Source organism: Tupaia chinensis, unplaced genomic scaffold (assembly GCF_000334495.1).
Source record: "Tupaia chinensis unplaced genomic scaffold, TupChi_1.0 Scaffold000138_1, whole genome shotgun sequence".
NCBI classification, from domain to species: Eukaryota; Metazoa; Chordata; class Mammalia; order Scandentia; family Tupaiidae; genus Tupaia; species Tupaia belangeri.
The window spans coordinates 3,555,113-3,576,532 of record NW_006159608.1 but is presented as its reverse complement, the minus strand read 5'-3'; the positions used below and the strand labels follow the sequence as shown (position 1 = coordinate 3,576,532).

At 43.1% G+C, this 21,420-nt stretch overlaps 1 protein-coding gene across 1 annotated transcript in view; it reads right to left on the bottom strand.

Annotated features, from left to right (window-relative positions):
* The window catches only part of BOD1L1 (biorientation of chromosomes in cell division 1 like 1), a 67,635-nt gene that overhangs the window by 10,663 nt on the left and 35,552 nt on the right, over positions 1–21,420 (bottom strand). Inside the window, exons 15-26 of the mRNA XM_027770448.1 lie at positions 21,104–21,168; positions 19,727–19,811; positions 18,325–18,350; positions 15,940–16,000; positions 13,845–13,915; positions 12,163–12,235; positions 11,306–11,385; positions 4,490–4,574; positions 3,917–3,990; positions 2,286–2,361; positions 2,147–2,181; positions 461–506 (exon numbers count right to left, since the gene is read on the bottom strand). Of these exons, the coding sequence (XP_027626249.1) occupies positions 461–506; positions 2,147–2,181; positions 2,286–2,361; positions 3,917–3,990; positions 4,490–4,574; positions 11,306–11,385; positions 12,163–12,235; positions 13,845–13,915; positions 15,940–16,000; positions 18,325–18,350; positions 19,727–19,811; positions 21,104–21,168 (777 nt within the window). The remainder of the gene's footprint in view (positions 1–460; positions 507–2,146; positions 2,182–2,285; positions 2,362–3,916; positions 3,991–4,489; positions 4,575–11,305; positions 11,386–12,162; positions 12,236–13,844; positions 13,916–15,939; positions 16,001–18,324; positions 18,351–19,726; positions 19,812–21,103; positions 21,169–21,420) is intronic.

The following is a 21,420-nucleotide window of genomic DNA, read 5'->3' as shown; positions in this document are numbered from 1 at the left end:
GTTGGGGGCACAGGCCCCCATAAAAAAAAACCCCCAAAAAAAAAAAAAAAAAAAAAAAAAAAAAAAAAAAAGATTCCTTTGAGAATAGGTTCTTGAGCTGAATTTGTGCTTTTATAACAGCATCCAATCTCCAGGCTGATGCATTTCTCCTTAAATGTACCCAGCAATGATGGTTTGAGCATTGCAGTGCAAGCTGGATTTCCTTGGATGTAATGCCTTCATTATTTTATTTTTTTTTTTGTTGCCTTTATCTTTCTCTATGAAGGCTTCCCAAAATGTCCACAGGTACAGTCTCATGGCTGTAAGGACAATAGCTTTTAACTGTATGAGTTAAGTGTTGCAGGTGTCACTATACCATTGGTGTTATACCCAAGTACCCACTTCAACAAGAGACGGGGGCAAAGTCTAGAGCCCACCCCGGCAGCCGGCTTCCCTCCCTTTGGAAGGCTGCAGTATATACCTGTCGGCATTGCTTTCAGTTTGCTGCTAGGTGGAGACTGCTCGACCTGTTTAAACAAGGAAAACCTGATATCAGCACACAGACAATCACTAATGCAAAGAAGGGGTAGGACTCTGATTATTAAGGAGGCAGAATGTTGGAGACCTATCTTGCAGCTGATTAGCTAAACGTAGCAAACATGGATGCCTATGCTTCTGAACACAGGTCTTTCCAATGAGCCCTCCCTTGGCTCCCCTGCTGCAGCGCTGGAGGACGGGCCCCACAGGCAGTGTAGATGGCCACTGACGTCAATGTTCCCCACAGTTTCACGTCGGGGAACGCAGCGGCGCATGGACCGCGTGGTCTTGTAGTAACTATGAATTAAGTGCCGCAGGTGTCACTATACCATTAGTGTTATACCCAAGGAAATGGGATTTCAAGAGGGTCACATGCATGGCCCTGAAGCACAGTTCTAGGAGTAAGAGGCAAAGCTGAGGCTTGAACCCTGTGCTTTTGTGAAGTGAGCAGACACTGTCCTCATATAGTGTTCTTAATAAAACGCTTCAGGGTCAAAGATAAAGCAAGTTTGGGACCAGCAGTTGGCATAATGGCTATGTTGCTGGACTCCCATGTAGTTGACCGCGGTTCGAGTCCTGGACTCAGTGGCTTAAACTCACACCAGGCGCGTGTGCGTGCGTGCCCAAGATCCCGAGAGGAGAAAGGAGAAGGGATTGCGGTGTGGCCATCTCCCCTGGGGGGTGATTTCTCGGTCTCTGTCTCTCTCTTTCTGGCGAGCACATGCACCCTATAGCAAAAAACCTCTCCAAAAAGAAAAAAAAAAGATAAAGCAAGTTTAAGAAGATAAAGTATTGGGGCCAGCAGGTAGCACGGTGGTTAAGGCAATGGACACTCCCACATGGCCGACCACGGCTGAAGTCCCATACCTGATGGCTTGCTTTCTCACTTTCTCTCTCTCTCTTGGTCAAAATAAAATAAATGAATGAATAAATAAAATTAAATAAAAAATTCTTAAAAGAAGATAAGGTTAACATCGACCATTTTCTTGCACTGGAATGGGTGAACAGTTTAGTACATGAACAATTCCAATTCCATAGAAAAGAACAATTCCAATTCCATAGAAAACATAAGATGGCAAGACAATTTGGATGTCTTGAAAAAGAAGTCACTGTCTTACAATCACATAAAACAATAAATTTTTATTTAAAAAATTATTTAATTTTATTATTATTTAAAAATTTGCTATAGGGCATGTATGTTCACCAGAGAGAGACCAAGAAGAAGAGACAGGGAGAAAGGGAAAGCGAGAAAGCAAGCCACCCGGTCCAGGACTCGAACTGTGGTTGGCCACGTGGTAGTCTAGTACCTTAACCACCATGCCATCTGTTGGCCTAAATTTTATTTTAACCAAAGCTGACTACATAAAAATAAGTTCCTAGATAATTTTTACATAATCAAACTTGTGAGGATGAAATCAAGCCAAAGAACAACTAAAATAACTGTCTATGAAGATATTACTAATCCAAGTGTTTTTGAATGGTTACTCAGTGTCTTATTTAAGATAGTCTTTGAAGCTCTTCAAATACAAAAAAAAAAAAAAGTTGTTCAAAATCCTAGATGTTGCAATATACCCTTCTCCCGGCCAAGAGCGAATGTCTGTCTGAATACTTCATCTCTGCAATTACTTACAGTGACAATGCCAGCGTCTGTTTTGGAATCTTCTTCTAAAAAGCAAAACAAAAGAAAGCAAAATAAATCTCACTTAGAAAGTCGGTATGAAAATTTCTTAATTTCTTATGTGTGAATTAAAAACGTATCAAAAACCTACTCGTTTTTAACGCTGTTTCTACAGGGTATTTACGAGGTCTTCCTCTTTTCCTTTTAACAATTATTGGTTGATCTTCCTAAAGGGGAGAAAAACAATAAAAATATAATTCTCTCCTCTATTACAGAGATAGTTTATTCTCATTTTCTCAAACTGAGACTTTATTAGAGTGCCCTCCTTCAATGGCACAAATCTTAGCATTGTTAATGAACAAATACGTGGCTCTGGGCTCAGTATATTAATTCTCTCACTTAAAATAAATATTAATAGCTCTTTTCTTGTTTTGTTTTTCTTTCAGTTTGCTATAGGGTATGTGCACTCACCAGAGAGACAGAGATTGAGAGGAAAAGTGAGAAATCACCCTCCGGGAGGGATGGCCACGTTGCAATCCTTTCCCTTCGTTTTCCTGTTGGGATTTTAGGCATGCATGCGCATATGCCTGGCATTATTTTCAAACCACTAAGTCCAGAACTCAAACTGTACAGTCAGCCATGTGGGATCCAACCACCTTAAACGCCATGCCATCTGCTGGTCTTTTATAACTCTTGAATTCAGTCATGAGGATTATGAGGCAATTATGTAATAGAAGGTAGTGCTTGGTAATCATTATCTTTTACTTTTGCAATAAATATGTATGTCTATAGAAATTGAGATTTAGGCCACGTTACTGAGTTGTAGCAAAAGTCATGACGCATTTCTGCATAGAAAAACAGAGAAAATACATCACAACTTTTCTGAAAATGCAATACTCGTGACTAACTATTGTCTCTTATAAAAAAATAAAGGATGGCTGAGCTGTGGTAGCACGATGCTGAGGTCGACTCCTGGCCCACTCTGAAAAGCTCGGCATGGCGGTGCGTGTCTGTCATCCCGGCTGCTCAGGTGGCTGAGGCTGCAGGGCTGCGACACAGCAAGATGCTGTCTGTAAGGACAGCGAAGGAGTGCACCATGCTCCTCACGTACAAGGACGAGAAGGTAAAACCAGAGACACCTGGCACGCTCGGCAGTGGTCATCTAGGACATGGGGCTGGCGTCCAGGCCATGTCCTCCGCTTTGTGCAGTTCTGTTTTGGGTAGCTGCAGCGCCTTTCTCCACGGGCTCCCTGCACACCTGCATGGGCCCTGGGTGGCTGGGCCGCTCCGATCTATCTGTCCCTGCAGCCTCCCAGGGACCCATGGCCTCTGCTATGAAACTGGGTCCCCTCGAGCTGTTGGAGCATGCCGCTGCACACCCTGCTGCTGCTCTCATTTCACCCTGGCTATTGTCCACAGCTCAAGCCACCTCCTGTGGTGGCAATGTCCTGGTGCCTGGCCTGGCAATGCTAAGCTGCCAGGCCGGGCATCTGCCACTGCCATCGATGTAGGACACTAGGATGATCCTATCTGGCCATGACATAAGTAGGCCTTATACAAATGTTTTGATGAAGCCAAATGGAAGAGAAAATAAATCACAATGACAATGATAAAATACATCGTATGAAATGGTGCCCCACTGCATAGAAGAAACAAAGGGAAAAAAAAGAGAAAAACCTTCAATAGTCCTTAAGAAAAACTCCATGTAACAGTATTTAACACATTAATTTGGTTTCAGTACTAACACGATTATGAACAGTAAGTATGAGAGACATTCCTCACCTCCTGAAACTTCACGCTGTCTTCTTCGTTCTGCTCCGTCTTTTCTCCAGCAGCTTCGCCACTGCCACACTCGTCTGCAGAGAAGGCAGGGCTCGGGTCAGAGCTGAGGCACCTTGGCCAGCTGACTATGCAGGCACAGCAACTGTCTTTTCATGTCTCTACCGCGGAGATTAATAAGCTGGGGTTTGGTAATGGACAAGCAGTATACTTCGGGCTGTGTAGGATCCAATATTAAGCATGAGGTAACGTGTCATGCAGGGAAAGCAAGGAAGCAGAACACGTTTCAGGTGGCAGCGCCGGCACCGTGGTGGTTAAAGGAGCCTGACGACTGTGAGGTTTGAATTCCAGCCCCAGCAGCTTGGAAAACACACAGGACAGGGGCACACATGTCTCCATGTCCCATGGGGGCGTGCTTTTCCTGCTGCCTCTCGTTCTCTCTGTATGTCCCTTTGGTGAGCACGTGAGCCTCCTAGTAACTGCAAAAGAGGTTTCGGCTGGCAAAGCCTGGTAAGGGTTATGCTAACTGCTTTGAGGGCTTCCTCTACCTGTTATCTAAGTGGTTGTTTTACTCACCCTTTTCTTCCACGGCCCTTGAAAGAGCATTGTTTGTCTTAGAACTTGTTTTAGATAATTCTTCCAAATCTGCAGAGTTCTCTTCCTATAGAGTTGAATCAGACAAGAAACTTTTGTTTTCAGACGTAACCTTGCTCCATTCACTCTCCTCACTCTCCTTTCTATTTCAAAAACAATTTCTTGGTACTCTTTTGTAACTATTATTGCAGCTAGTGAGACTATAAAAAGACAAAAATCTAGAAGGCAGAAAAGCATGAGATAAGGATGTTCAATCATAACATGGTAAGGCCACTATTATTTTTCCCTCCAAAACAGAAATTGCTTTTCTCTTCCCCTAGCCTGGACTTTCGTCTTTTTGCCAGACACTGCAAAGGAGGAACTGACAGGAATTGGAACACACTGTTATCTCGGTGGAGTGCTGGAGGGATAAGTCAGAAAGTGCCAAGGGCATTTCCGGGTACCCAGCTGGCCTGATTTAGACCAGTGCTCTCTCAATGGTTAAGTTATTCACCCTCCAAAAAAGTGTGCAGCATGGCCTACCAAAATGTTTACAGTGGGTAACCAAAGCACACAAACGGAAGATGAAATAAAAAACCAAAGTAACTTAAACTGCTTATTTCTTTACTAGCTCATTATAAGTAATTGTAAATTCTCATTTCTGTTACTTTTAAACTTACTTATTGTTGAACAGAAATATATTCTCCTGGTTCCAAATTCCAAAGGGTTTCTGCCCCCCACATCCTTTTGCAGGAGCACTTAGTGTCATTGGGCTTTGATGTGGCCTTTCAGGGATTTAAGTGGGGAACAGACATAAGAGTATATATATCCACATAATACCCATATCTCATAGTCCACAGATCTTACTCTTTTACTTAGTAATGAGGATGACAAAGACTGTTATTTCTTGTAACAGAAGCAGCTGAGGTTCTCTTATTTGATTGTGCCAGTTTTATAAATATTATCTCTGCCTCACACACACATACCCCACACATAAAACTGTATATACACATATATGCACACATATAGAGAGAGCACAAATATTCCATTTGTCATATGGATGAAGATATGTGTATACACACACACACACACACACATTCTTTTTTGCAAGACTCTTAAGCCAGTGTGTAAAGGATCAATATACTTTTTTGAGCTTTTCCTTTTTTCTTTTTAAATTTACCTTCATAGCATACAATATGGTTTTTCAAAGCGTACATGCATCGCATGTCAATCAAGTCAAAGATAAATCATAGACATCATCCTCACAGGGAACTTTCCATTTCTGCGCCTGTGAATTTTCTTTCCTGAGCTGCTCTCTCCTGCTTCCCACTATGCACCCCTCCTATACAGTCTCCAGTATCTACACTTGTCACCTCTGCTAAAAAGGGCCAGTGTAATGAAAACGAGGTCATTTGATGATCTGTAAGCCACGAAATCGTACAATGCTAAGCAGGGGGTCATTCTCAAGTTCTTCGTACTGTGGGACGCCAGCTTTCTTTAAGGCATCGTGAAGTCCTGTATGACCTGGAGACCTGCGATTACAACATGACCGACACCTCGAATCAGAGGTAAGCTCATTTGTGGTGAGGGCACCAGGGTCAATCTACGTATTAAATAGTAGCAGGCCTTAATTATTATTTTTTTTCTCTTTCTGTTTTTTTTTTTTTTTTTGGAGAGGTTTTCGCCATAGGGCACATGTGCTTGCCAGACAGACAGAGACAGAGAGACAGAAAGTGAAATATCACCCCCCAGGGAGGATGGCCACGCCGCAATCCCTTCTCCTCCGTTCTTCTCTTGGGATTTTGGGCACGCGTGCACACACGCCTGGCCTGAGTTTTAAGCCACCGGGTCCAGGACTTGAACTGTGGTCAACTACATGGGAGTCCAGCGACATAGCCATTACGCTAACTGCTGGTCCCATAGGCCTTAATTATTTTTTAAGAGAGATTTGTGCTACTGCACATGTGCTCTCACAAGAGACACAAGAGAGACAGACAGAAAGTGAGAAATCACCCCTCAGGGGGGATGGCCACGCTGCAATCCCTTCTCCATTCTCCTCTCGGGATTTTGGGTGTGTTCACACATGCGCCCAGCGTGAGTTTCAAGTCACCAGGTCTGGGACTTGAACTGCAGTTGGCGTGTCCAGCGACATAACTATTAAGCCATCTGCTCATCCCGCAGGCCTTACTTTTTAAGTGTTTAGCTAGAGGGCAGATAAATAGTGACCCCGCTGCTCCTTCTCACACCTCAGTACCCAACTTGGGCGGGCACTAGTTCAGAGGACGAGGGGCAAGCCTGTGGGAAAGCTGGGAGCCTTCTCCACAATCCACCTGCTGTAGCGTCAAACACTGCAACTCACGGCATGCTGGGGTTTTCCGGTCTGGAGCCTTGTGAAGAGCTGAGTGGGAATGCGTGAGGGTGTGTGTGTGTGATGGGGGAGGACGAGAACAAGCATTTTCTTGGGGTGTGGGAGCCCCCCTCATGTCAGCCAGCACACCTTCACCTTCACCTGTCTCACGGGGGGACTGACAACGCCCTGCCCCCAGTCCCTCCAGTCACCAGAAGGAGTGCATTTTGCTTTATGACCTGATTCTTTCACAGCCATCACATCCCCCCTGGGGGGTGATTTCTCGCTTTCTGTCTCTATGTCTCTCTCTGTCTGGCTGGCAAGCGCATGCGCCCTACAGTGAAAATCTCTCAAAAAAAAAAAAATTATAACAAATAACTCGAGTAACATAAAATAAAGAAAAATAGAAAAAAAAATTAAAAAGGAACAGAATTGCCAAGGGCCTGCAGAGCAACATGCCTAAGTTTTATTGTGACTACTATGATCCATACCTCAACCATGATTCTCCATCTGTGAGAAAAACATACTACAGAGGTAGAAACACAAAGAATATGTGAAACACTACTATCAGAAGCGGATGGAAGAACAGGTGCAAAGCCTGACTTATAAAACAACGGCTGCATTTCAACAAGGGTAGATACTTTCTACTTCATTCTTTGCTCTCTCCTGCTTCCCACTATGCACCCCTCCTATACAGTCTCCAGTATCTACACTTGTCACCTCTGCTAAAAAGGGCCAGTGTAATGAAAACGAGGTCATTTGATGATCTGTAAGCCACGAAATCGTACAATGCTAAGCAGGGGGTCATTCTCAAGTTCTTCGTACTGTGGGACGCCAGCTTTCTTTAAGGCATCGTGAAGTCCTGTATGACCTGGAGACCTGCGATTACAACATGACCGACACCTCGAATCAGAGGTAAGCTCATTTGTGGTGAGGGCACCAGGGTCAATCTACGTATTAAATAGTAGCAGGCCTTAATTATTATTTTTTTTCTCTTTCTGTTTTTTTTTTTTTTTTGGAGAGGTTTTCGCCATAGGGCACATGTGCTTGCCAGACAGACAGAGACAGAGAGACAGAAAGTGAAATATCACCCCCCAGGGAGGATGGCCACGCCGCAATCCCTTCTCCTCCGTTCTTCTCTTGGGATTTTGGGCACGCGTGCACACACGCCTGGCCTGAGTTTTAAGCCACCGGGTCCAGGACTTGAACTGTGGTCAACTACATGGGAGTCCAGCGACATAGCCATTACGCTAACTGCTGGTCCCATAGGCCTTAATTATTTTTTAAGAGAGATTTGTGCTACTGCACATGTGCTCTCACAAGAGACACAAGAGAGACAGACAGAAAGTGAGAAATCACCCCTCAGGGGGGATGGCCACGCTGCAATCCCTTCTCCATTCTCCTCTCGGGATTTTGGGTGTGTTCACACATGCGCCCAGCGTGAGTTTCAAGTCACCAGGTCTGGGACTTGAACTGCAGTTGGCGTGTCCAGCGACATAACTATTAAGCCATCTGCTCATCCCGCAGGCCTTACTTTTTAAGTGTTTAGCTAGAGGGCAGATAAATAGTGACCCCGCTGCTCCTTCTCACACCTCAGTACCCAACTTGGGCGGGCACTAGTTCAGAGGACGAGGGGCAAGCCTGTGGGAAAGCTGGGAGCCTTCTCCACAATCCACCTGCTGTAGCGTCAAACACTGCAACTCACGGCATGCTGGGGTTTTCCGGTCTGGAGCCTTGTGAAGAGCTGAGTGGGAATGCGTGAGGGTGTGTGTGTGTGATGGGGGAGGACGAGAACAAGCATTTTCTTGGGGTGTGGGAGCCCCCCTCATGTCAGCCAGCACACCTTCACCTTCACCTGTCTCACGGGGGGACTGACAACGCCCTGCCCCCAGTCCCTCCAGTCACCAGAAGGAGTGCATTTTGCTTTATGACCTGATTCTTTCACAGCCATCATGCAAGCTCTTCACCGTTTCATCAGATCCTGACCACACACTTGCGACCCACTTTTTATTCCTTTTACTCGGTCTCAAACAAGTCATGACTTTTCTGCATAGAAAAATATACCATGCCTTTCCCAATGACTTAATAATTTTCCAGTGCCTCGAGTTTTTCAATTATTTGATTCTGGTCATCTTTTAGTCTCATACTCAGAATAATGGCTTTATTGCCTTCATAAAGTGAAACATACTTACTATGAAGAAAACTTGTAGTAGGAATGATAAAATCACTCCCAAACTACTGTCCAGAAATTACCTTTATCATTAAATGTGATATTAAATAAATGCTATTGTAGGCAGTTTACCATCAAGAAAACATTGTTTCATAATGCTGAAAATATGGTTTCTATATTCAACTTTTAAATAATTAAGTTAGATTATATTTATTGTTTCTCTGCCTTTTGACTAAGATCAAGTGAAGTTAAATTATATTTAAATTTAGCATTAAAAAAACTTACCTGGGGACCAGCAGTTAGCATAATGGCTATGTCGCTGGACTCCCACGTAGTCAACTGCGGTTCGCGGCCTGGACCCGGTGGCTTAAAACTAATGCCGGGTACGTGTGCGTGCGTGCCCAGGACCCCGAGAGGAGAATGGAGGAGAAGGGATTGCGCCATCCCCCTGGGGGGTGATTTCTCGCCTTCTGTCTCTCTGTGTCTGTCTGGTGAGTGCACGCGCCCTATAGCAAAAACCTCTCAAAAAAAAAAAAAAAACTTACCTGAAATCGAAGGGAAAACAAAAAAATACCCCTTCAATGTCCTTCTCTTCAAATTTAGAAAGACTGTCTCAAGATCCTTGCTCTGGACAGGATGGAGTGAGAGTAGGCCCAGTTCTTTTCTTGGCGCCAGTTAATTGGAATTCATAATGATGCAGCACTTTCCTTCTTAGGCTGTTAAATTGTACCCTACTTCTTACTGAGTTCATGAGTTACGGGGAAAAGAGATTCTGAATTGGTTTTAGTGAGCTAATACTTTTTTTTTTTAAGAAGTTTTTGCTATAGGGTGCGTGCACTCGCCAGACAGACAGAGACAGAGAGATAGAAAGAAAGAAAGCTAGAAAGCGAGAAATTACCCTTCAGGGGGGATGGCCACGCTGCAATCCCTTCTCCTCCATTCTCCTCTCGGGATCTTGGTCACGCACGCACACATGCCTGCGTGAGTTTCTAAGCCACCGGGTCCGGGACATGAACCGCGGTCGACTACGTGGGAGTCCAGCGACATAGCCATTACGCTAACTGCTGGTCCCAACTAATGTGTTTTTATAACACAACTTAAATACTTTTAGAATAGGGTGAAAAAATAAAGAAATAGGAGAAGGAATTACTTTGGTGAGGTAAAGAGCCAATGGAAGAACTTCCAAGAAAAGGTGTCTTTAGGAATTGGGGATATATGGACCTAGACCAAAAGAGGGCAGGGCAGGAATAAGAATCTGTGAGCCACTTCCCTGAGTCAGAGGTAAAAATAAGGCACAAAGCAAGACCAAGCCTTACACTACCTGAATTTTAGAGGTAGGGTATGCTAGGGATAAGGGAGAGTATTGAAGCCCTTTATTATAAATGTATCTGTGGTAAAGTATATTATACTTTGGAAGAAAGCATCTATAGAAGCCTTAAGAAGCCAATATGGGGGACAGCAGGTGTCATAGTGGTTAAGATGTTGGACTGCCACAGGGCTGATTGTGGCTCAAGTCCCAGACCCGGAGGCTTGAGACTCATGCTGGGCACATGTGCATGCATACCCAAAATCCCAAGAAGAGAATGGAAGAGAAGGGATCCGGACGTGGCCATCCACCCTGGGAGGTGATTTCTTGCTTTCAGTCTGTCTGTCTCTGTCTCTCTGGTAAGCACACATATCCTATACCAAAAATTCTCTTGGGTAAAAAAAAAAAAAGTCAATACTACTAGTAACAAAAAAGCCCTAAGCAATGAGTGTCTTTAAACTGTGATATTAATACAATCTTTAAGAGTTATAAAGTGTGGGAACCAGCAGTTAGCGTAATGGCTGTGTTGCTGAACTCCTATGTAGTCGAACGCGGTTCGCGTCCTGGACCCGGTGGCTTAAAACTCACGACGGGCACGTGTGCGTGCATGCCCAAGATCCCGAGAGGAGAATGGAGCAGATGGGATTGCGGCGTGACCATCCCCCCTGGGGGGTGATTTCTCGCTTTCTGTCTCTATGTCTGTCTCTCTCTGTCTGGCAACCACATGTGCCCTATAGTGAAAACCTCTCAAAAAAAAAAAAAAAAAAAAAAAAGGTTATAAAGGGAAACAATTTTTTTTTAAAAAAAAAAAAAAAAAAAGAGTTATAAAGTGTAACAATTGTTTTCTACAGGGACACCTTTTATAATGAAGTCATTATTATTATAGATATGTAAAAAGGGATGTCAGAATGGAAAAAGATATTAATACTACTAAGTATCATAGTCATATAATTAGGTTATTTCTAAAATGCAAAATTAATGTGTGGGAAAAAATACCTTTGTGTCTTGCAGCTCAGTTTTAGAATGCTGTCTCTGTGAAGTTTCTATTCTGGAATCCGGGACATCTGGATTGTCATCTGTAAATAAGTTTGGACAGAATCGCAAAGGAATAAAAACTAAAAAAGAATAAAATGCATAGTTCTATTTTAAAACAATCTGAGACTTTTTTCCTTAGGCTTGTGATACGGAAAAACCAAAAGTTTTTTGATGTGATCTGAACACTGAATCACGGCAAAAAGTATGAACTCAATAGATTCTTATATAGTAATCACACCAACGAAACCAGAAAAGGAAAGTATTTCACTCTCCATCCTTTCTCAGGCATGCATGCAGCAAGTGCTTACTGTTAATACGGTAATCAATAACCCCCTGGTCAATTACAATTCAAAATAATTATAATTAATACAACTAACATTCAGTCTATCAGTCACACTGACCACATTCGAATCCTCAACAGCCACATGTACTAGAAGCTGCTAGGCAAAAATCAGTGTGGGACCTTTTCACTCCTGCAGGCAGCTTTACTGGCTGGCACTTTGCAGAAGTACGCTGTCCATCTCGACTGCAGTGCTTTGCTGGCTCTGGAGGATCTGCTCAGGAAATAAACTGCAGGACTCAGGGGTAACTGGCTGGGCTTATGTGGATCTTCTGCAGGACACCATCTAGTTTCCAGACCAAGTCCAGAAAAGACTAGCAGGTATCAGACTAGTCTGGAAACAAATCAGCTTCAAAGATTATGTAGTAAATCGTTACTACCCTAGAGAATTTTCTATGTTACTAGCCCATTCTTTTGGATGTGAAAATAATATGATATTCAAAGATCTCTAAAACAGAAACATTTGTATTCTAAATACCCAGTTCATCTTCTGAAGAGGGGCAATGCTTCTTTCTTTTTCTTTTAGATACAGGCCTTTCTTCCTCTTCACCCTGGAATTAAGAATGACCATATTAAAAGCAAAGAACTTGGAACAAATAAATTATCTTGAGAATACTTTATGTCTACGTCTAGACTTTGAAATAAATTGACATAAAATTTAAAAATTCTATAACAATTTTGACATTAAAATACAAATTATACTAATTTCATAAATTTGAGTTTTTAGATTTGAACATAAATCCATACAAAACATTCAAAACTTTAGTTAGAACTTCAAAGTATGCAAAGCTATGTACTATATTTCGACCTTTAAAAAATGTTTTAAACAAAGTATTTCATTTTACCATCTGTGAAGTCACACTATGTGCTATAATTGACGATGTACTTGCCTACTCTTCTACTCTTTTCTTTTTTCTTAAGAGAGATTTTTGCTATAGGGCACATGCACTCACCAGAGAAAGAGAGAGACAGACAGCGAGAAATCCTCCCCTGGGAGGATGGCCACACTGGAATTCCTTCTCCTCCACTCTCCTCTTGGGATTTTGGGCACGCATGCACACACACCCAGTGTGTCTGCTGGGTGCAAGACTTGAACAGTGGTTCACTCTGTGGGAGTCCAGCAACATATCCATCATGCCACCTGCTGGCTCCTTCTACTCTTCTAACGGCTCATTAAAAATGCTCTTTTTGGAGACCAGCAGTTAGTGTAATGGCTATGTTGCTAGACTCCCATGTAGTCAAACCTGGACCCGGTGGCTTAAACTCACGCCGGGCGCGTGTGCATGCGTGCCTAAGATCCCGAGAGGAGAATGGAAGAAAAGGGATTGCAGTATGGCCATCCCCCCTGGGAGGTGATTTCTCGCTTTCTATCTCTCTGTCTGACTCTGGCGAGTGCGTGTGCCCTATAGCAAAAGAAACCTCTCCCCCAAAAAAGGTCTTTTTGGGGTTGGCAGGATGTGTGGTGGTTAAGGTGCAGGACTCCCACATGACTGACCGCAGTTTAAGTTCCAGACTTGGTGGCTTGCTTTCTTACTTTCTGTCTCTCATTCATTCTCTGGTCAGATTAAAATAAATAAATAAATAATAATAAATAAATAATTCTTAAACAAAAATGATCTTCTTATAGTTGATGAAAGGTAATACATTAAAAAACATTTTGGCTATATAACATGGATTTTTCCAAATAATCCTGGGCCCTTCCAAATTACCTAAACACTACAAGAACATAAACAGGTAAAAGTGCTATATAGAACACTTAATACACCCATTTAATATTTAATTTATACAAAGAAGTGAAACTTTTCTTAAGATTTTATGTGCATGGGAACCAGCAGTTAGCATAATGGTTGTCGCTGGACTCCCATGTAGTCGACCGCGGTTCACGTCCTGGACCCGGTGGCTTAAAACTCACGCCGGGCGCGTGTGCGTGCATGCCCAAGATCCCGAGAGGAGAATGGAGCAGATGGGATTGCGGCGTGACCATCCCCCCTGGGGGGTGATTTCTCGCTTTCTGTCTCTATGTCTCTGTCTGTCTGGCGAGCACACGTGCCCTATAGTGAAAATCTCTCCAAAAAAAGAAAAAAAAAAAAGACTTTATGTGCACAGGTGAAAATACTATCCATGACATATGAAATTCTTGAGTTTATTATGGACACACACCTCTTCGGGGCTGGCTTCAACACTGTGATGTCTTATACTGCTTATGCTGTCTTTTTCACCATTGGATATATCTGAGTAGTAAATACAAAAAAGAAAATAAACTTAAATATTTTTTCATTACTTATGCTAGGTTTGAGAAAGGAATAAAACTCAATTAGGAATTTTACTGCATATGAGGTACTGCAATAGACGGTGTTACCAGGTTAAGTGCCATTGTCTTCCAGTTTAAGACATGATACAGGAGAGAAATAACACATCTGGGGTCACAACATGGGGCTTTTTACACAGCGGACTTCAAGGCCTTTCCCCTCAGTTAAAGTGTCTAAGAAAAATAAACTACGACATGACAGATGAACAAATTTCCACCAATCTGACATACGAAATGCAGGAGAAAGCACGGAAGGACAACTGGTATACCTCCTGGGGACAACCTGGCACATTCAGTAACGTTCAAGAGCTGATTATAACTGAGCAGCTCCACACTCAGAGATTCGAGTACACACATGTACCAGAAAACAGGTCAAAGCACACACATAACAGCACTCCTCACGACTAGAAAAGGTGCAAGGAAACCTAAATGTGCACCGATGGAAGAAGCAAGAAACGGTGATTCACACAGTGACATACTATTGGCTTGTTGGGAAGGGTGCATTTTTGCACAGAAAAAATCATCATGACTTCCCCGATGGCCCAATAAAAAGCAATGGAGATAATCAGAATTATACAGATCAACCAGACAAAATGTGAAAACATATTGTTGAATGTGAAGTAAGGTTGAGATGGTTTATATCTGTCTGATACCATTTATGTAAAGCAGACAACACATGCCATGTACATGGACACACATAATACATAAGAAACAACAGATACCAAACTCAGAGTAGTAGTTTCCTTAGGAGTGAGTTTTTTTTAGACTGAACTGGAAATGAGCATAAAGGAGTTTCAACTATACTTGAGACTTTTTCAAAATGCATGAAAAGTAGCCCAGCCCTGTAACTTAGTGGTTAAGGGAGTGGATGTCACATGGACAATGGCAGTTAGCATTCTGACTCCAACAACTTGAAAACCAGTCTAGGTGCGTGTGTGTGCCTGCCCCAGATTCGGGGGGGGGGGGAACAGAAGAGAGGAAGGGACTGCAGCACACCATCAAGGGGTGCTTCCTCCCTCCCTCTCTCTGAGTCAAGCAAAGACAGCAGGTCAGCAGGTGGCATGGTCCTTGGTGAGGCTGGATCCCACAGGGATAACTGTGTGGTTCAGTACCAGAACTGATAGCTTGAAAATACACCAGGTGTCTATGTGTGCCCAAAATACAAGAGCAGAATGGAGGACGAGGGATTGTGGCAGAGCTGGCCCACATGAGGGATGCTTTCTTATTTTCCCTCTCTGGTGAGCTCATGTGTCCCACAGCAAATTAAAAAAACAAACAACAACAACAACAAAAACCCCACAGAAAGCGAATATACTAAATTTTAACATATGACAAAACGAAGTGATGGGTAAGTACATGAGTGTTTACAATTACTGTGCATTGTTTTTAGTATGTGATATAATATATTATAAAATTAACTGTATAGGGGAATTCAGCCTTTTCTGCATTTGGAATAGGGAATCAACAAAATTCATTCTATGTGGAGTTGGCAGCCCAGATAACTTGTATGGAAGGAGACCTGACCCCTGGAAGAAGGGTCACATAAATGTGACATCCTGATGTGCTGTCCTGTTGGAAATGCTTGTCAGAGTTAGCAAGTACAGTTGAACACTTAGCTCAACTTCTAGACTTCCTAACACAAACCATGGCGACGCTGTATTTTGTGTCACATAGTAGACTGAGTCCACTGTGAGGTTACTGTCAAAGTTCTGCTAGCTACTTAGGGCAAGGCACTGCTCAAAGCTGTCTGACCTTGAACAATTCACTAGACCACTCAGAGCCTCCGTGCCTCCGTAACAGGAGATGTGCTGTTAACACGCACTTCACTGTGAATAAGGTAACAAAGTCCGTGAAGTAAGGAGCATCTGGGCTGGCACTGAGCAGACACTCAACAAATGGTCATTATGATTAATATTAAAATAACTACTGTGAAATTCATTAACTTACCTCCTTTGTTATAAGATTTGTTATGAATTTCTTCATTGGTTCTGGAGCCTGAGTTTTCAACCTAAATATATAATATAAGAGATTACTTACAGACAGTCTCATGAAATGCTTAAAGGCAGAAAAAGGTAACTTACATGACTTGTCTATTTGTGCAGATGTCAAAAGGAATGAAGTCCACTTTCTTTCTGTTTAGACTTTCGCCACAGGGCACATACGTTCATGAGAGATGCAGAGAGAGGTAAAGTGAGAAACTACCTCTGGGGGATGGCCACACCACACTCCTTTTACTCCTGGGATTTTGGTCACACATACACCACCTGGAGTGATTTTACCAGGCCCAGGACTTGAACCATGGTGGGCCATATGGGAGTCTAGGTCCTTAGCCACCATGCCACTGACTGGCCTCCCTTCTTTTGTAAATGAAGTTCATTACTTATCACTTCCATGGACAAGAGACAAAGATAGCACCCTCAGCAGGGTCTTCTTTGTTTTCTTTTTGGAGAGAGGTTTTTACTACAGGGTGCTCACCGGACAGACAGACACAGACGGAAAGTGAGAAATCACCCCCTGGGGGGGATGGCCATGCCACAGCTCCTCCTCCATTCTCCTCTCGGGATCTTGGGCACGCACGCACACATGCCCAGCTTGAGTTTCAAGCTGCCGCGTCTGGGACTTGAACCACAGTCAGCTACATGGGAATCCAGCGACAGAACCATTATGCCATCTGCTGGTCCCAGCCCTAACACGGTCTTAACACCACAATTTAACCCCAGCCCCAGTCAGCCCAAGATCAGGGGCCTCTGTGTATGGAGATTTTATGGTGGTCTCTGGATGTGAGCCCAGAACCTTCCCTTGTGGTTCAGTCTAGCAGTGTCACAATTTTACCCGGGAGCCACCACCTAGACCCCTAGAGTACAAGTTCTTTTAAATTTCACCCAGAAAGAGCATAGAACATTTTTCTGTTGGAAAAAGTTATAGTTTAACAAATTACGTTCCTACTGTGTTTATTTCCCTTGCCTTTATAAAGGTCATGGCGAAAGAGTAAGGCACAAGAGAAAAGTTTTCTGAATTCCATGAACTGCCTTCCCTTCCAGGGAGCTTGCATGAATTTATTTTTTCTTTAAAACCCAAAAGGATTTTGTCCTAAGAATTTCCATTTGGCATCTGTCTATCTAAATTTTTTTTAAAGTTTTTGCTGTAGGGCATGTGTTCATACCAGATATAGACAAAGAGAAAGAGAGAGAGGGAAAGTGAGAAATCAGCTCCCAGGAGGGATGGCCATGCCATAATCTCTTTTCCTCCATTTTCCTCGTAGGGATTTTGGATATGCATGCACATGTGCACCCAGCATGATTTTTAAGCTGTCAGGTCCAGGACTCAAACCACGGAAGTGACCATGTGGGGTACAGCCACCTTAACTTTCATACCACCTGTGGGCTTGTAACTCTTTTTTTCTTTTTAATTGCCGGGTGGCATCAGTATTCCCCAGAGAGAGACAAAGAGAAGGAGGAAGAAAGCAATCCCCAGTGGGGCATGACCACGAGGCAATCCTTCCTCCTCCACTTCTCCATCCTGTTGAAATTTTAGACACGCCCACAGTGCTCTTCAGCTGGGGCTGGGATTCCGACCTCAGATGGTCATGTAGGATTTGGCTCCCTCAATCACTAGTTATGTGGTTGGCCCGAAACTGGGTAACTACTGGTGCTTCTCTTCTTTCTCATTCATCACACCCAGTCTGAGTTCCTCGCTATAAGACGGGTGTGTTAAACAGGAGTGTGGTAAGTACCCTGATTCCACTGTAAGCAGAGCTCCCCCAATTCCTCTAGGGGCACCGTAAAGAATGGCATCATTTGTGATTTGTAAGCATTTTACAAAATGTTTACTCCTGGTACAAATTAGGTACCCTGTACATAAATTAAAATTAAAACAAAAAAAAAGAAAGAAAAAACAAAAATCTCTTCAAACATGAAAGAGACTATGAGAGCCATATCTGGAAAAAAAGATGTATATATATGGCAATTATAGCTGAATGTCTCCAGAAAAGTTTTCTAAAAACCTAAAGGTGAACTTTAATGTTCACACTAGATCTACTGTGTCTGCAACAGCAGGATGATTTAATACATCACAATCTATGTTTAAATCCCATAATAGGAACAAGAACAGGAAGTTCTGAGTTCACGTTAGTGGCCAGAGGAGTGGAAAGGAGCAAGGAGAGCTGGTGTATGGGACCTCGGCGTCAAGGGCCCTGCGTCGCCCGTCTCTGAAGAAATGCAAGTAACGTCTCCACTAAACGTCCACTCCCCAGGCTTCTCAGAAACCAAGATGCATCACCCAACAACGATGAAATCGGAACTATCAGTGACTTACATTCAGTGATTTACTCACCAAAGAAGGCTCCCTCTGTAGTTCAGCTGTTTAAAAACAGAAAAGAGACATAAGCAAACTGAATACTGCCTTTGAACCGCAGAGAAACAAGTTCAGTTTCCTGAGGGCTAGCCCACGGTCTGGTGGGTAAAGCAGCCGGATTCCGCATGGGCACTGCACGATTCTGAGTGCAGTACCAGACAGCTTGAAAGACATGCGGCACCTATGTGTGCCTGCCCGAGACACAGACGGGAGAAACTGCTGCATGGCCATGCCTCATGGGGCTGCTTGCTTTCTCCGCCTCTCTCCCCAGCAAGTACACGCACTCTCTGGAAAACTTCTTGAAAAGCTTTATCAACATAGGAATATGAGGCCACATAACTGCTTAGGTGTCTTTGTGAACTACAAAATTCTGACCAATTCTTTCAAAACACAACATTAACGTTACTTGTATTTTTATAATAATGGCAGTGATTTATGAAATCACTAAAGTGCTTTACCTCTGTTGGTCATCTGAGCCTTAGGAAAAAGGTGGGAGACGTTAATACAGCTGTTAAGCTACAGTATAGCTCTGGTTCATTTAAAATCATGCCCTCAAGTGAGAAGTCAGACCGTATCCCCTCAAGCAGCGATCTGTTTATATTCTTTGAAAACTTAAAGTGCAAGGCCTACTGTTTCTACTCAAGAATGACAGAACACACATTTTTCTCTTAAATAACTTCCTTTTACGTGATTAGAACTCTTACCAAACTGTACCTTAACGCAGTAAAGCAGTCAGAAATATAACTGAGGATAAGGAATTTTGGAATACAAAAATGTTACCTTCTTGACAATTAACAAATGAGATGTTAATTAGCTGTACTATGAGCATGTAACCAGTATGATTTCTTTCTTTAAAAAATTATTTAATTTTATTAATCATTATTACTTTTTTAATTGATGAGAGAGAGAGAGAGAGAGGAAGAGAGAGAAAACAAGCCACCAAGTCCAGGACTCAAACCTTGGTTGGCCATGTGGGAGTCCAGCACCTTAACCCCCACAGCATGATTTTCAAGCTGCCAAATCTGAGACTTGAACTGCAGTCGGCCAGGTGGGAGTCTACCACCATGACAATTGCTGGCCTGAAACTAGCTTTTTATTTTTTAATAAAAATGTTGTAATAAACTTATAGTGAGTTAATTATAGTGAATTAGTATTTATTTTGTAACTTTCCCAGTTTTAATTTCGTATTTGGTGAATGCCAACAGGTAAATCTACATAACGAAAAGCTCTCTGTGGTCTTCAGCAGTTTTTCAGAGCATAAAGTGATCCAAAGACCGAAAATTTGAGAGTTGCTCCCTACTCCTCTCTGATACTCTGGTTGCCCTCCAAGGCCTTCCCTGCCAACAAAAACGTCGCACACAGAAACTGAGGCAGGGCTTACCTAGCGTACTTGTTTTTTTCCCACACGAACATTCTGGTGGTGGTAGAATTTCATGCCGTTTCTCTTCTTCTAAAGGCACAAATGTCTAAAAAAAAATTCAGAACACCATGAACATAAGTTAACTGAGGGTTTTAAAACAAATCCATCAATAGCTCTTCTATTCCTTTAACAGTAAAACTCGCGGTTAGTCCGACAGACAAGGTCTTTCCTGACTGGATCCCATTCTGTTGCCAGACTTATGTCTCAGTGCAGTGCAGCTGGCACAGGTGCAGGATCTGGGACACACTGTGGACCCGCCAGTCTCTGGGACTAGAACACATTGTCTCCTTTGCCTGGGATATCTTTCTTTTCTCTCTCTTCTGGTAAATTTCCACTCTTAAAATTCCACTCAGATGTTTTCTTTGTAAGCCTTCCTGTCTGCCAGTTCATCACTCCTGTTGGGCCAGGTGTGCTCCCTACGCACTGTCCGTCTCTTCCCTAAATGACTATCCTATCAAGTATATTCAAAAGATGCCCTAAGACCTGGCTGGAAACTGGGCATGGAGATTAAGTGCTATAAGGCATACAGGCCATGATTTTAAAACAAACAAACAAACAAAAATCAAATGAAAAAAGAGTAGATTTTAAGTGTGAAGGCAGCCACTGGAAATTTTATGAGAACCTAATTTTGTTTTAGGTTTTTGCCATAGGGTGTGTACACTAGCTGGGGAGAGACAAAGGGAAGAAAAGTGAGAAATTACTCCCTCCCTCCCCCTGGGGGATAGCCACGCTGCAGTTCCTTTTCCTCTCAGGATTTTGGGCATGTAAACACATGCACCTGGCATGGTTTTCAAGCTACCAGGTGTAGGGCTCGAACTTGTCAGCCATGTGTGAGTCCAGCACCTTAAACACCATGCCACCTCCTGGCCCCACCTGACTGTTTTTAAAGATGACCCACGTGGCTGTATGAATCAGAGAGTAGACAATGGGCTGGAGTGGAAGCAGAAGTCTAAAGAGCTGCTACTGACATGGCGGCTAACAGGGTGACATAGGGTGACAGCTAAACAGAGAGAAGTACGTCGGTCATGTTATATCCTGGAAATGGAAGCTGTCAGAATTAGTGGTGGTGTAAATATGGTTTGCCAGGGAGAAGCTGAGGGCAACTCCTAGATTTTTGGCTTAATCCATTAGAATTGAGGCCACTGTGTACTAAGATTACCGAGCTTCTTAGCTCACTCCCCTCCCCGAGGATATGCAAGAGCAATACTAAGTGTTTTAGGCACGATGAGAATAGGAAGTTCCGTGTGTGTGTGTGTGTGTGTGTGTGTGTGTGTGTGCGCGTGCGTGTGCGCATCTTGATCACGAAACGGCTCAGCAAACCTGAATTGTCAGCCATACCTCAGTTTTCAAGTTGGCTTTCAGTTCCAATTCTCCCAAAACATTTGATGAAGAATCTTCATTGCCTAAGGGCATTCAAACCATTAAGATAATTTAAGAATTTCCTTGCAAAACACATCCTGAACCACAAAGGCAGAGCATGGTGTGATCTGACACGCCATGCCACCTTCCTTTGCTGTCTTATTTTGCTGTCAGCAGAAAAGAATCAAAAGGAAAATGCTGCATGAAAACAACCTGGGTGAAAGGCAGGGGTCACTCACCCATTTCTGCAAAGTGAAACTCTTTCTTGCTTGCACAGTAAGATGGCTGCCCAGAAA